This window comes from Condylura cristata, unplaced genomic scaffold, assembly GCF_000260355.1.
Source record: "Condylura cristata isolate star-nosed mole 26May11 unplaced genomic scaffold, ConCri1.0 scaffold00005, whole genome shotgun sequence".
In the NCBI taxonomy this organism is placed as follows: domain Eukaryota; kingdom Metazoa; phylum Chordata; class Mammalia; order Eulipotyphla; family Talpidae; genus Condylura; species Condylura cristata.
The window spans coordinates 1012884-1028681 of NW_004567106.1; the positions used below are offsets into that span (position 1 = coordinate 1012884).

Genomic DNA, 15798 nt, shown 5'->3' on the forward strand with positions numbered 1-15798 from the left:
CCCCCCACACCTCTGGCCTATATCCAAGTTCTGTAAGCATAAATAAATACATCTTAAAAAAAAACAAGGCAAACAAACAAAACCGAAGGCAAAAACACACAATGAATTTTAAATTGTTTTATTTTTCTGCAGTGGAAGTTGTTTACTTAAAACTTTGTTATAGAAATACAGAGCTTACTAATGAGACAGTCGTAAAATTACCCATACGAAACTAGCTGCTGTAAAGACTGCTTTGAACTATAATGATGATTTAAAAACAAGCAACAGAACATAAAAGAACCTTCTTCTTTCAGAAGAAATGTTTTATGAGAAATTGCTCTTTCATACATCTTTGCTATGAGTTCTGTGTGAACCAGGATGGTCGCATCCTGTCTCGTTCAATGATCCTCTTGCGCTGATCTTCTTCAGTTGGTGTCTCTCCTGTGTACAACACCATAGTCTCTACAGTAGGAGCCTTAAAAGGCCCCCCTTCTTGTTTCCCTATCTGTCTTCTGATTTCTGCAGTCTCCTTGCATACCTTTTCATAGCAGTAGCCACAAAGGACATGCTTCTGTTTCAGGTGTCCACATTCAGGACAAACATCTATATTATTCTATAAAAAACAAGAATACATTTTAACAAGAGGGAAAATAGTGTACAAAAAATCACTGATACAAGTGATATTTAACTCTGAACACTTGTACTATTCATGCTGCATAAGGTTATAATATATTGCTTCTTTGCATTTTGGATAAGATCAACAGTAGATCATATAACACCTAGTTCAATCTCACTTTAATATGGAACCTGAAAAAAAAAGCAAGCATTAAAATCTGAATTAGCAGAAAAACTGGGACTACAATTCAGGTCTACTGACTTTGATTCTGGCACATTTTTATTTAAACACACAGTCAATTATGTAAACTGGTATTCTAGTCTCACATTTCAAATACTCAGTATCTTAACAAGTCCATCAGTCTCAAATACTGACCTACTTAAATACAACAGAGAGACCTACTCAAACAGCATCTTAAACAAAATACCAAGAAATTGATCTATCCTGAGTAAAAGATAAATACATTTAGAAGTTCGCTTCTCCTGATTGATCACAGTAATTCAAAGTCCTGTACAAGGCATACGTAATAACAATTTTTCTTTTTATAAATGAACAACTAATCCTTGATCTAAAACTTTCCAATATTTTTACAATTTGAGGGTATTTTGGTATTTTGTATGTTATCTAATCATGTATATCCAATTTTAATAGGATAATTATAATCTGTTCAATGTGTTCTAGAAGTAGATTTCAAATATTGAGAAAACGGGGGCATCAGAAAAAATTCTAAACACTTCAAGAAGTTAATTTACAAACATCTGTGAAGTAGGTGACAAAAAATTGTATTTTTCTGAAAGGAACAAGGAAACTTAAAAATTACTTGCCTAAGGCCCTTCCTGGTGGCGCAGTGGGTTAAAGCACAGCATCAATTTAAAGCCACTTCAGCATGAGTTCGATCCCTACCCCAGAGGTGACCACATGGCGCAGCAGACCTCTCCTTACCCGCCCACTGACCTCAGCAGTGTACTTTGTCAGTCGGCCTATTCTGCTCCTCATTAACTTATTTTATCCCACTACTTGCATGTCTAAGTGGAAGTACACAGGATACCCACAGTTAGCTGGTGCTATTTTTCCTGATGAAAGTACCCAATATAATGTATTTTATACAGCAGAAAACAATTCAATAAAGAAAATGAATGTACTCAAGAGTATTTTTCCCCCCTCACAATAAATGAAGTCAGGGAAGTTATGTAATAGATCACAGAAAGACCATATTCCTAAAATCTTAACTCTTTCAATGAAACTGGATCAACTGTTTTCTCAATAAAGTATTTTAAGTCCAGTCCCAACTGTAACTCAGTAATACCTTTGGCTTAAGTTCTAAGGATTTGGTTTAAAAATGAGCATGGAAGTCAGGAAAGTCAATTCTCTGCTCTTGGGGTTCATCTGCACAGAGATGCTACTATGGAATGTCATAAAGTAAATCATAGCTATTAAAGCCGTAAACGAATAGAGCAAAGTAATAAATAACGAATAGAGCAAAGTAATAAATACTGTAAGTTTTTCTTTACTAGGTAAATATAGAGAGTGTAGGTATGGAGGAAGAAAGGGAATAAAGGACTCTGAAATTATTTGAGACTAGGAACACACAAATTAAAGCTTCAATAGGAAAATGTGAACTCAAGAATCAGACTGCAAGAGCTCATATTCTAGCTCTACCACTTAATAGCTTGTGACCACAGGCTAATCCTTTTGCCTATTTCTTCATTCTAAAAATTAAACAGCATTTATTTTGGAGGGCTATTGAGAGAATTTACACAAAGCACTTAGCTACATCATTAACATTTAATGTATGTTTGCTATTTTTATTACTTATCTGTAGATTTTCCTTTACAGCATTTTATTGACACAGTAAAGCATAAGAATAGAATAAGTGTGTAAGGTTTAGTAAAACCAAATATAACACAACTACTGCTTCTTTTTAATTTTAAACTCTGCCACAGTTAAGATGTGATTCATATTCACATACGTCAACTGGCACTGTTCACAATTCAAAAGTCAAGCAGGCTCTTTGCAACCCAGTTGTCTGTCCAGACTCAAAATTCCTCCTTTGACTGTGTTTCTAATATTTAAGTAATATTTAAGTGACAGAACAGTAGATATGTATACATAAGAAAAACACTGTCTTTTATGTAGGCCAGAGGAAAGGAGACAAAAAAACTGAGAATAATTTACCCACAGACAATATAAATATACAAAGAGGTAGTCATGAGAAAAAGCACACCAATAAAAACCTACTTATTACCTTAATTCTAATAAGCTTCTGTGGGTTTCTTCTCCTACACCTGTTAACTTCAATGCTGCGTCTGTTTTTGGGAGCTGCCATCCAAAAGATAGTATCTGAAAGACTGGAAATCACCTCACTTCCACTGGTATCATTGGCTGGTTCTGTAAATATAGCTGGACCTTGGATTGCTAATGCTGGGCCTACAAAATAAAGCATGGAAATACAAAATTGGTTTCTGGCTTCTAAAAGAATAGAGACATTATTTTTAACAATCAATAGTGATATATCAACATACATATAAATAAGTCACTTAGAATATTACAGTCAATAGACATTTGGAACCTTAGCTATTAGATAGACTACAGCTCATATAAAAATCAATTTTAAAAAACACAAATAGAATATTGAAATGCATCAGTGAAATTCTACCAAGAATTTCTCACATTATGATATATGGAACTGAGGGTACTAGTAAACACAACAGTCTAAGAGGTACAGAATGTACTTGGTGGGTAGTCCCTAATTACTTAACAAGTAAATCTAAGCTGGAGATTCCCAAAATGTACTTTTTTCCTTCCCTCTGCACTGAGATTATTAGGTATTTGCCCCCCTTATTAAAAAAAATTCAAATTGAGTCAGCTCTTTTGTGATATAACCTGGTGGGCCTTTATATCACTTAATTCTTCATATACTTAAATCTTGATTCCTATTTGTTCACTAAAGAAAAGAACTAACTCTCCCTCTTTTTACGATATTCATGCATTTGTAAGACTATCAATGTTTCACTTTTGTTTTTCTAAATGGTTTACAAAACCAAAAGGCTTTCTTTACTTTTTCCTTGCTGTTTCTCAGGTTTGCCAGTATTTCCTTTGATTTTTGTAACTCATAAAAATATACAACTACTTTAAAATAGTAGTAAAATATATGACTACATTTAAATATACTTATTTAAAAGTAGTTAAGCACAGTCAGTGGGTAACAACACAGGTTCTGGATGGTCCCTGTGAACTTGAAACCTTCCGAGCTTACCTCTTCAGTTTGAAAGGGTAAATACCTACTGGGATTTCTGTAGAGATTACCTCACGAAACAATTTTATAAAGCTTACATAGCACCCTATGTGGCACATAATCGGTTCTTTGACTAGATACCAGGAATAGAAATGGAGTAGACAGTAATTGTCAAAGCAAGGACAATTTTAACATCTAACACTTCCATTACAATTAGCTCCTGGAAGAAACAAGGGGATTAGTACTCAGCTGAATAGAGTGCAAACACCACAAAGGATGACAAACCACTTCAGGGAGGAGGACTGGAAAGGAACGAAGATGCCGGCAGTGGCGCCCCTGTACAAAAAGGACAGGAGACTTTTTTTTTTCTTTTATGCTGAGAAGGGGAGAGCAAAAATAGTTGACATTTGCTTCCAAAGTAGTGAAAGTGCAGGAAGCCTAAACTTGACAGCAAATCAGAAGGCTACACAGTATGTGTCCACTAAGCTGAGCTCTACCTACGATGACCTTCTTCACCTACCCCACGGAGGACGGGGAAAGCTTGGTTCTCTGTGCTGAAGTTTCCGCTGCAAACGCCCCCAACTTTTCCGGAGCAGTTCCCGGACTCCTGACCACGGTTGAACCACCAGCACCAGCAAGGAGGACGCCATCTTTGCAGCTAAACGCGCGCTCCCACGGGGTTGCTGGTTTCACTTCCACCTGGAGCATGCGCTTAGAATGAGAATCGGCGCTACCACACTTCTAGAACTACAATGCCCAGCATGCATCTGGAGCGGCTCTGACTCTTTTTTCCAATCAGAGCGCTTAAAGAAGGCGCGTGGCGGGGAAGCGGAAAAGAAATCGGTCATTGTGCGCATGTGTGCTGTGTGCTTTGGCCCTCGGAGTAAAGATGGCGGAGCGCGGGTACAGCTTTTCGCTGACTACTTTCAGGTAAGGAAGGACCCTCCGAGTTTCTCTGCTTAACCGAGGCTGCACGAGTTTAGTCGACCCGCCTTTACCAGCCCTGACTTGTGGCTTATCGCTTCTGGGGTGCCAAGCAGGGAAGGGGAGTGAAAATGCGCCTTTGCAAAGTCATTCACTGGTGATCTGGGGAGCAGTGGTTCCGGAAGGGAGTGGGAACGCGGGATTTGGATATTTCAGACAAATGTGGGGGATGCGGCGGTGAAGGCCTCTAATCGGTGCTTGTCGCGTTGGAGACTACGGAAGAAAGCGGGGATTGGCTGTCTCCAGGTGGCCGGCTCATAACTCAGGATATTCTTCGAAATCCTTTGTAGGCCGGATTCGTAAGCTCTTTGGAAGTCGGAACCATGGTCAAATCAAATTTCTTTTTTCTCAGAAAGCCTCATCTTTACACATTGAGCTGAGTCTTAGTCTCCGTTTGGCCCTAGTGTGCCTTCAAAAACCTCCCGCTTTCGGTTTCGTCGATGCTTTTATTCGAAGCGCAAGAACTAAAAATGAAAACGGTGATTTTTCTGTTGCCTGTTGTTTTGTGGAGTCCCAAATTATTAGGTCACATTGCATTTTGAGGAACAGGGATTGTTACTTAAAACAGGGATTGTTACTTAAAAAAAAAAAGTAAATCAACGTTGGAATGGGGAATTGAAATACAGTTGAGATAAACCGTTATTCTCAGTGTAAGAAAACCATGCCAGAGGATTTAACAGATTGACCAGGAAGAATTCCTTTTAACGGGTTTCTTATCCTTAGGGATAGTAAAGCCAATTTAGTTAAAATTTACCCTCCCGATCTGATGAGTGAAAACAAGATAAATGTTATCTCAAAGTCTGATAGATGACTTACCCACAATTCGGACACACATAAAATTACTTGGCTAAAGTCTTAGATGAGAAACCGAGTTAACATTCAACGTGGGTTCTTTCTGATAGCAAAATTAATAATTTTGTTACCTTCTGTTTTTATTTTGAGATACTAAAACAGTTTGCTTACGTTTGGCCTTTTCGGTAATAAATGAGGATTTTTAAACATTTCAATCTATTTTCTTATGTATAAATGACAGAGAACATTATGTGACAGGTAGTTACTATTCATGTTCATGAATAAAGCAACCTGGCCTTTATTTTTGAGAATACTGTGGACACAAAACAGCTGTCAATATGTATAATTAATGACTCTTTATAGTAAATTTAGTAAACTGTTCTTTTTAAGCATAATGGTTCATTTCTTTTCAATTAAAAAGCACATGTTTCTATTCTGTTGTATTCGTAGTTAAACTATTGGTGAACAAGAGGTTACCATGGGTTGAAAAGGTACTACCGTGAATTACATTTGGTTGCGGTTTTGACAATAAATGAATAATTGATATGTACTAACATTCAGAAAAATGGTTTTATTTAGGTATTTTTTTAAAAAGATTTATTTATTTATTCATACAGAACTGGGGTATAGGCCAGAGATGCGGAGGGTGAGAGGATTCACCAGAGACAGAGTGGGTTGCAGAACTGGCAAATCGATGAAGTACACTGCTGAAGGGAGCAGCGGGCGGGGTCAGGAGAGGTCTGCTGGGCCATGTGGTCACCTCCGTGGCAGGCGGGAATCGAACTCATGCTGAAGCGGCTTTAGATTCTCAGTGCTGTGCATTAACCCACTGCGCCACCAGGGAGGGCATGTATTTAGGAATTTTTATAAAAAGAGGGCGAAAGAAGGAACATTGTTTTTAGACTGGGCGGGGTCAGGAAAGGTCTGTGCTTAGGGGATGATTTTTGAGACTGGAAGATAAAAAGAGCCAATTTTGAAGATAGGTGGGTAAAGAGAATTATGGAGGAGGAGTAAGTCTGAACCTGGGAAAGAGTTTAAAGGAATTGATGTAATACAATGGTACTAGAGTATAGTGAGCAGGGAGCAGGGTCTTGAGCCATTATATAGGCCCCTATAGGCCAGAGTAGGGACTTTTTATTTTTAATGATCATAGAAGTTACAGGATTTGGGAAATGACTTGCTAGAAAAGTAACTGTTATGGGATGGACAAAAGAGTGAAAAAGAGGAAAACGAGTTAGAAGGTTATTTCAGGTAAAAACACGCTAGTGCTTTGGAATAGGGTTAGTGTTATGATTGAAGAATCAGATAATTTCCTGAGCTTTCACATAGAAAGATGCAGTGGAAAGTATATACTTTTATGGGGTGATTATGTGAACAGCACAGTGAATATGTTCAAATTGCCCAGGAAAATCTTTTCTCTACAACTTCATGATACATTCCAAAGCCCACCTATCATTCAGTGTTTCATTAGTGGATTTAACTTACATATCTTCCCTATAACTTTTCTTTTTAAGCCCATCTGGTAAACTTGTCCAGATTGAATATGCTTTGGCTGCTGTAGCTGGAGGAGCCCCTTCAGTGGGAATTAAAGGTAATTAAATGCTCATTGATTTCTGATGTCTTTTAGTAACTATCTTAATGGCCATTTGGAATTGGTAACTAATTTATAAATAAATTATGGCAGTATAATTTTCAACAGTTCTTTTTTTGTGAATTTTTGTTACCTTGAAGTTTTAAAACAGTATCAACATTTTTTAAATATACCCACCTTTAGAAATTTGCTGTGATTACTGACAAATAATCCTTCCCATTGGAAAACTGTTCTTTTATTTTTAAATTTCAAATTTTAAGAATAGAACAAGTAGGCAAAACTTTATTATTTTAAAGTATATGAACTCTTTAAATGTTCTAGAATCCTTTAAGTAAAAGGGCATAATACTTTTAGCTGTAGGGATTTCTTAATGCAACATAAGTGACTAATGAGGGAAAAAAATGATTTACTGTTGCTTAAGTGATTTTGATATAGAAATCCAGCAGGAAAAGTTTATAAGTAAGAGGAAACAAAGGAGTTTGGGTGAAATGCATCCATAGTAGTAGTTGTTGGAGCAGAATTTTTTAATAAGTAAACATTTAGATTGCTGTTTTTCTTTTTTAAAAGCTGCAAATGGTGTGGTGTTAGCAACTGAGAAGAAACAGAAATCTATTCTGTATGATGAACGAAGTGTACACAAAGTGGAACCAATTACCAAGCACATAGGTTTGGTGTATAGCGGCATGGGCCCAGATTACAGGTACTTTATACTATTTATTTGTTGTTTTATCTCATAAATTACTTAACAATATATACTTTGAGGGGAAAACAAAGGGATACTTTTCTTTTTCTTTCTCAACTCCCTTTTGTGTTTTGTTCAGGAACAGTGGTATCATTGGCAGCTGGTTTTGGTTTGCTTTACAAGACAGGCAGGATAACTCCAGGCGACCTAGTTGTAAAAGAAATGAATAAAGTGCTTAGTAGCTTTCCTTTCTGATCATGATCGACCTTACACCATCCAGTGGTGGTTCAATGGTCAAATTCTGCCAAATGTATTTAAATAACACATGTTATAAAAAGCTGTGATGAGGCAGCAAAAGAAAGCATCACCATCCAGAGTTAACCTTGTTTATTTATTTCTGTTCTTGGCAAAGGGACAAAATTATCAAAAGCCCCTATAAGTCACTGAGTATAACATTCACAATCCTGATGCTCCTATTACCATTACTTGCATAGTTCATAGCAATAAAGAGTAATCCTATTACATCATGCTACCAGCAAATTGAGATTGACGACTGTCTAATCTTGTCATTCAGCAAATAAAAGGGGTGTTATTCATTCTCAGTTTTGTGGAGCAAGATAACTTAAAACCAATATTCCACTTAAATTAAGAGTTAAAAAAATAACAGTGTTACTGGACTGTGGCAGAATTCACTATAGTGGATACAGTAACTGCTGTGTTAAAGAGATACTACAGTGTCCTAGCACCGACAGACATGAATGTTGTATAGAAGTAAAACAGTAGCTTCAGGTCAAATCCATAGTATAGGAGAAGGTCATGCTAGTGTCTTTGATTGTTACATAGTATCTTAGTATCTTTACATTTTGTAATTGGCAAGTAGTTTCTTGGTATCCCTCTTTACAGTCTATAGAATGAGAATGAGAAAAACATGCCTGAACTTGTATGTGTGTCTGTTCACCTTTGTGTGTTGAGGGGGGTGAAATAGAAAATGACAGAGTGACTAAGGGATCACTTCATGGTTTGAAGAAACTGAAGGAAGACAAAGCTCTTGTGTATAAAATCTGTTTCTGCTAAGCTGACTTGTATTCCAGTTCCTAATTTTCTTCTTTTACCCTTGTCCATCTCCTGTGGCTCAACTCCTCTGTGATGCTTTAATATCTTCTTCTAAAGTAACCGGACTCAGATTGTTTAAAGACTGGCGTTGAACTGACAGCTTCTGTTACAGAGATCCATGTTAAACTTGTGCTGTATGCCTGTAAGAGTATGAGCCGTATGTGGTAGAGTTTAATATTCATTAAGTATTAATTTCTTCCTTATTTATTAGGGTGCTTGTGCATAGAGCCCGGAAACTGGCTCAGCAGTACTATCTTGTTTACCAAGAACCCATTCCTACAGCTCAGCTCGTACAGAGAGTAGCTTCTGTGATGCAAGAATACACCCAGTCAGGGTAAGCTGATTTTATTACTTTAAATGTGTCACAAATTAGGAAAATATCATTTTAGATGACATTATATATTTTTTAAAAGAGAACTTATGTTCATCTATTGGCTTATTTCCTAGGTAGAAAAGAGTCACTATGGTGAATATTCCTGATCTAGATAATTTATTTTTAAGATTTATTTTTGCATATAGAACTGGGGTACAAGCCAGAGGTGCAGGGTTGGTGAGAGGATTCACCAGAGTCAGAATTGGGAGCAGCACAGGCTGACTGACAAAGTACACTGCTGAGGGGAGCAGCAAGCAGGTCAGGAGAGACCTCCCATGCCATGTGGTCACCTCTGGAACCCGGGATCAAACTCATGCTGAAGTGGCTTTAGCTTTTTAGTGCTGCACTTGAACCCACTGTGACACCAGGGAGGGCCCCCTGATCTAGATATTTTAAGGGAAAAAAAACATGAACGTTTTACTCCTGTTCAGATAACAGAAGAAACAGCAGCTTCTCAGAGAAATTCTTCTGCCAGAGACTAAAACACTTCTTTTTGGCACATAGTCATTGAAGATCCAAGAATATTTCTCTACTAGAAATGATAGTAAGCACATGATGAAAGCGGTAGCTCTTAAAACATCTATATTTATTTCAATTCCAGTGTTCTTGAGTTTGGGTGTGGATACAGAAGAGGTAGCATAAAGGTATTTGGTGATATGTAAAACTGGTGGAAAAGCTGGTCACTTTATTAGGACATTCCACATTTATTAACCCTATTGTTTGTGTTCTCCATTTACCAAATTATCTGAATGTTGTTTCTCAGTACCATAAAGAAATTATTTTTGAATTATGTGTCATTGCAGTTTTTAAATATTTTTTTAAGGAACTTGAAATTACTCATTTTACCTGCTATTTTGTTTTATTTGAGAGTTTTTATAAATTCTTACTTCAGGTTGACTTTCAAACCATGTCAAATAATGATGTTAATCTTTATTTTCTTTCTACAGTGGTGTTCGTCCCTTTGGAGTGTCTTTGCTTATTTGTGGTTGGAATGAGGGGCGACCTTATTTATTTCAGTCAGATCCATCTGTAAGTACCATAAGCTGTATGTGAGGGGTTTCTTAAAGTAGTCTTTAAAAGGCATAAAATTTAAAATATAGCAGTACTGTCACTTTCTCACTGGGCTTTAGAAAGTATAGCATAGTACACATTCATTTGCCTGTTTAAAATGTTGGTAATTCAGTCTGATTAAGGAAACTACATTAATTGTGCCCACTGTTCTTTTGTCCCACTGTCTTTTCACAAAGTCTATGTGCTTGAATGACTTGTTAAAATAGTTATCAGATCTGTATGTCTGTAATTATTTGGCGTTGAAAAATACTGTATTGTGAGATGTGGCTCCACGGATGATTGTGAACCCTGCCATAAGTTTAATTTTGGGGCTGACTTGCATGGACTCTGTGTCTAAAAACATTCATGTAACTGTCTTGAATTCAGTGTGTTATGAAATGGGTTAGTTGTCTCTTCTAAAGCATATGGTGTTTTTGAGTTTAACCTGCGCAGGATATAAATAACCCACATGGTACTAGTATTCCAAGTATCCATTCCCCTTCACCAATAAGAACAGTTTTGAGAAGGAAAGTAGTTTTATTTGTTGACAAATGAGGATGGCAGACTGGAGTCTGACAGACTATCATCCTGCTCACTAGCTGAGAACAGGGATGTTTGACTAGAATCATAAGAAAATGAAAAGGGGGAAGTGATTAGAATCAATGTGCCTGTCCTTGGAACATAAACATCTATTAGTTAGAAATCCTGATATTTTCTTTGCTATAATCTCCAAAAAAATCTCCATATCTTTTTTTTTTTATTCCTCTGACCTTTTTAAAAATAACCTACTAATGTACATGTTCCATTGTATTCCAAAAAATATTTTGTGATCTTAGAAGTTATGTAGCCAGGAAATGACAAGGAGATATAATTATATAATAGTATAAAGTAACAGTTTTTTTTTCCTCTAAACTTCTAATCAGGGAGCTTACTTTGCCTGGAAAGCCACAGCCATGGGAAAGAACTATGTGAATGGGAAAACTTTCCTTGAGAAAAGGTAGGTTCTATAACTAGATTTCAATCATCAGCAAACTTTGTGACTTTCAGATCTCTTTACATAATTATATTGTGTCTAAAGAGATTATGTTGTTTTATATTTGAATCTAGTTATAGCACGCATTTCCTAAGGATTTCTCTGTACATTGTGGTAGTTGTTTTTCTGTATGTTGTTTTTATTTATTACTTTGTCGTACTATTTAAAAAACAGTTTTGGCATTTATGCTATGGCAATTACAGAAGAAAACTTGTGATACCAAATACCTACTGTTGATAGTAAGTTAAATACATGAATTGTATGCTGGAACATTACATAAAAATCTATTGTTACTGTCGTTGCACAACAAAGTGCTCTCATTACTAGACTTAGCATTATATTGTAGCCTACCCAGTGCATGGGAAAGTCTACAATTGACTTCAATTACAGATGGACTTCCTTAGTATATTCTACACATAATGTTATAGTTACTAAAATCTTAAGACCTGAGATTAAATGATAAATTTAAATAAATCATAGCACACTTCCTTATGTATTATTAATGAGCCTTCCAAACATTTCAAATACGAATCAACCTAGAAAATTTTAGTAAAGGTCTGATTTCTCTGCTTGTTTAAAAAAAAATTAAAATACTAACATCACATCCTGATTATATTAAAATATTTATAATTAGAAGAGGAATAATTAAGACACTGTCTCATTGAGGTGACTTAAAAAAATCTGTAAGAGTATTTTTAAGAATCCCTATGTATTTGCTGTCTTTGTTTAAATAGTGATGTGATATGTAAATAGTACAAGAAACATTTTTTTTCTTAAAAATTTCTTTAGATATAATGAAGATTTGGAGCTTGAAGATGCCATTCATACAGCCATCTTAACTCTAAAGGTTAGCTCAATATCCACAATTGGACTTATGATTTTATAATTCATTACTTAGAAAATTGACCTTTCATCTTCCTTTTCAATAGGAAAGTTTTGAGGGACAAATGACAGAAGATAACATAGAAGTGGGAATCTGCAATGAAGCTGGATTTAGGAGACTGACTCCAACTGAAGTTAAGGACTACTTGGCTGCAATAGCGTGATAATGAAGTGACTGAAAAATCTGAAATTTCAGAGAGTGTCTCTACTTAAACATGTTTAAAGTATGTTTTGTTTTGCAGACTTTTTGCATACTTATTTCTACATGGTTTAATGGACTGATGTTTTTAAAATGATAGTTATAAATCATAATAAACTGTTAAATCCAATTTTCTGCTTTTTAGAAAGTTAGAAATATTTTCAATAATGATATCCTGCTTTTTATCACAGTTAATTTCTAAACATTACATTGCCAAGCAAAATGGTGAAAGCATTCTAGTCTTTATGCAACTTGGTTAAGTCAGGTTTTGTTACCGTCTACTACCAAATATTGTCTATGCTTCAGTAACGCAAAATGCCAATTTTAGTAAACATCACTGTTAGAGCTAAGAGAATCTGCAGACTCTCAGGTTCATGAGATAAGATAGGAAGCATAGATATTTTTTAGTCACAGTTAGGTATAGATTAGTAAAAGCCGACAATGCTCTGTGTGATTGCACTGGAACTGTGAAGGTGCTAAGCTAGAACCTCTATAAGTGATACATAATGCAATTAAATAAAAAAAAAGACTTCTGGTTCTTGCTGGTTTCTCCAAGTAGGAAATGTGTTTCAGAGGAACCTCGTAAGTTCTAGACATTTTAACTCAAGGATGAACCTGAGTGCTGGAAATAAAATAATACTGAAAGCGCCTTAAACATAGGGTTTAAGTTTCTCTGTCCCTTACATAATCGTGGTATAAGAAGAATCTTCACTGCAGATTAAAGCCCATGTGAACTCTGTTTTCAGGTAAAGGCACAGTGTTTAGTTTTATTTCTTTGTATTTTAGGGTATCTTAGGCTAAAAAGAATTGTGACATTAAGCTGGCTCACAGGACATTGTGAGATTATGAACATCTTGTCAGCAAATAGATAACTAGGGATTTCCATGATTTAAATGGAGTTGAAAAGATTTTGAGTAAGATTTAGATTAAGCTATCCACCATCAATATAACACCCATTTGTTGTTATAGATGACAGAAACTTGAGAGATGGGAGATTCAACCTTACTTTCTGTTTAAGTAGGTCAGTATTTGAGACAAATGTGAAAAGTATCGTCCAGGTTCTTAACTGGATGCTAATAAGGCCTACTGAAAACAGGGAGGAAAAATTACTTGAAGTAGATCTATGTTCATATTCTGTATATTCTGTCTCTTGTCTAAAGCCCATTTCTAGTTGGAGCTGCCTATAACAGTTCCCTTTGTTTTAAGTTTATACTTGTCATTGACGTTAATATTAATCATCTCCTGTCCCAGTTTTTGAGAAATTCAATTCTTTGTTCTAGCAACCTGTTGCATTTTTAAGTCATTTCTAGCCTAGGGAGTCTAGTTTTTAATCTTAAGCTCAAAATGTCCTTAATGTTCATAATCGTTATCTATTCTTGTTGCTGTTTCTATCTCCTCATCCTTAAAAGTTTTCCCTCTACTTGTTATTTCTATTTTCCAGTTCTTTACTAAACCATGGATTCATACTAGCAATGAAACATGGAAATGATCAAAATTGACATGTAGGGGTAGGAGAATGTTGAGGAAAGGGAGAGTAAGAAAGAAGACTAATATTGACCTTAATTATCTAGTGGTAGCTCTTTGGGCACATTTACCTATAAGGGTGATCAAAGGAGTTTCATCTGTTACTTAGTTCTGGCCATGGTACAAAAACATCAACTCTTGGTCTGCTCTTAAAGGCAGGCTCTGAGCTCCTACCGTAAGAAAATGCAAACTTACACCCACTGAATTTTCGAAGAACATGAAGGAATTGTTAGTAGCTCCTTTCATTTAAAGTCACAATTTTCTGAAAACCAATGTTCTGTACTGTCACATAGGCTCAGGGTTCCATCAATTCAGAGTTCTTTCTTCCTTTGCCTATTCTCAAAGACATAGGACCAGCAATACCTGACTGTCAAGTAAAGTGATAGCTTCCTAACAAGCATGCTTATATTTTAGAAATTAGGTAACATTTTGTCAAAAGCCATGTGCCTGATTTTCACTGCTTTTAGCTCTTTTAGGTATCTTACCAAGTGCTTCTTATTTCAAAATAGTAGTCTTACACTATTCTGAATTCTTAAAATGTTTAGTCACAATATAACAATATTCCACAAGATGAGAATTTAGAATTCTCTTCTCCCTCTGCCTCAATTTAATTAGATCACAAGATTTAGCTCAAAAGGTTTTATTATGGCCATGTGAGTATACTATGATAACTTCCCTCCAGATGATACTATCTCATTTTTTTGTTTGCTTTGTTTTCTGTGTATCTGCCACTAATTTTTTACATAGTCCCACCTAAGACTATAAAACCTTCTGCATACTAATTTCTTCATAGTATATGATATTAGCCCTCCAATCCCACACACACTTACTTGTAAAGATCTCAGTTGGAACCTTTTTTTTTTTTTTAATTCAGGTGTGTTGTATGTTTATTCTTTCTCATTGACTAAAAATTCTGCATTACAGTTATCACCGTATTTAGAGAGCATGAGTCCCTTCTAGATTCTAGAATTCTAGAGTCCCTTCTAGGTTGCTGATTAGAAGCCTATTGCTGTTGCATAGGATGTCTAACATTTCATTTATAACTTTGACTCTAACTAACTGTTGCGGGGTTTTGTTTGTTTTAATCCACAGTGCTCTGAAACTTAATACTGGTGTGCCTTTGTGTGAGTTTCCTAACTTTTCATTGTGCTGAGCACTCAATAGGCCATTTCAATACAGATTTTTTGTTTGTTTGTTTTGGTTTTGGCAAACTTTCTATTCTTTAATATATTTCTTATCTTTTTTAAGCTATTAATTGCATTTTGGACCCAATTAGATACTGGGCCCTTATGATTTTGCTTTATTCTTCACCTTTATTCTACATATTAGTGGATTTCTACCCATTTTTTATACTTTTTTTAAGTGATGTTTCAATGTGTGGGTTACCATTTTTAATTCTGAAGAACTTCCTATATTGCCCTTTAAAAGAAATCTGCTTGTTTCATGATTGAATTATCTTTCGATCTGAAGGTGTTATAGAATATTGTTAAAAACCACTCTCTTTCCTTCAAATTCCAAACAAAAGTGTTTTGGAATGTGCTTATAAGTCACAAACCTAGTTAGGATGCCATATATTAGTATCTATGAACTACTTTTCTAATACCTTTCGTTTGCTGAATCTCTCCAGAAAAAAATAAGGTTTTGAAGAGAGAATGAGAGGCTTTGGGGAGGTAGAAAACAGACTGACAACATTTCTCCATTCATAGGAAAACTTACTCTTGTACTGCTTCCTAACCTTTATTAGC

At 35.7% G+C, this 15798-nt stretch overlaps 2 protein-coding genes across 2 annotated transcripts; one reads left to right on the plus strand and one right to left on the minus strand.

Moving 5' to 3' along the window:
* Positions 1-102: 102 nt before the first annotated feature.
* MRPL32 (mitochondrial ribosomal protein L32) lies at positions 103-4517 on the minus strand. Its single transcript, XM_004677099.2, has 3 exons — positions 4351-4517; positions 2841-3022; positions 103-592 (listed from the first exon to the last, which is right to left on the minus strand). The coding sequence occupies exons 1-3, from the start codon at positions 4478-4480 to the stop codon at positions 335-337; spliced, it is 570 nt and encodes a 189-aa protein (XP_004677156.1). The 5' UTR covers positions 4481-4517; the 3' UTR covers positions 103-334.
* A 161-nt stretch (positions 4518-4678) lies between these two features.
* PSMA2 (proteasome (prosome, macropain) subunit, alpha type, 2) lies at positions 4679-13063 on the plus strand. Its single transcript, XM_004676648.2, has 8 exons — positions 4679-4760; positions 7121-7197; positions 7765-7897; positions 9204-9326; positions 10313-10394; positions 11339-11412; positions 12238-12295; positions 12378-13063. Exons 1-8 carry the CDS (start codon positions 4720-4722, stop codon positions 12492-12494), a joined length of 705 nt encoding a protein of 234 aa, XP_004676705.1. The 5' UTR covers positions 4679-4719; the 3' UTR covers positions 12495-13063.
* Positions 13064-15798: the final 2735 nt, after the last annotated feature.

Bases quoted from the DNA above. Each gene is read 5' to 3' on its own strand.
- PSMA2 (XM_004676648.2), top strand. From the start codon at position 4,720: ATGGCGGAGCGCGGGTACAGCTTTTCGCTGACTACTTTCAG. The intron at 10,395-11,338 runs GTAAGTACCATA...ACTTCTAATCAG, and splicing joins TATTTCAGTCAGATCCATCT to GGAGCTTACTTTGCCTGGAA. The intron at 12,296-12,377 runs GTTAGCTCAATA...CCTTTTCAATAG, and splicing joins CAGCCATCTTAACTCTAAAG to GAAAGTTTTGAGGGACAAAT.
- MRPL32 (XM_004677099.2), bottom strand. From the start codon at position 4,480: ATGGCGTCCTCCTTGCTGGTGCTGGTGGTTCAACCGTGGTCAGGAGTC. The intron at 3,023-4,350 runs GTAGGTGAAGAA...TTTATTTTGTAG, and splicing joins CTTTCCCCGTCCTCCGTGGG to GCCCAGCATTAGCAATCCAA. The intron at 593-2,840 runs GTAATAAGTAGG...TGTTTTTTATAG, and splicing joins AGAAGCTTATTAGAATTAAG to AATAATATAGATGTTTGTCC.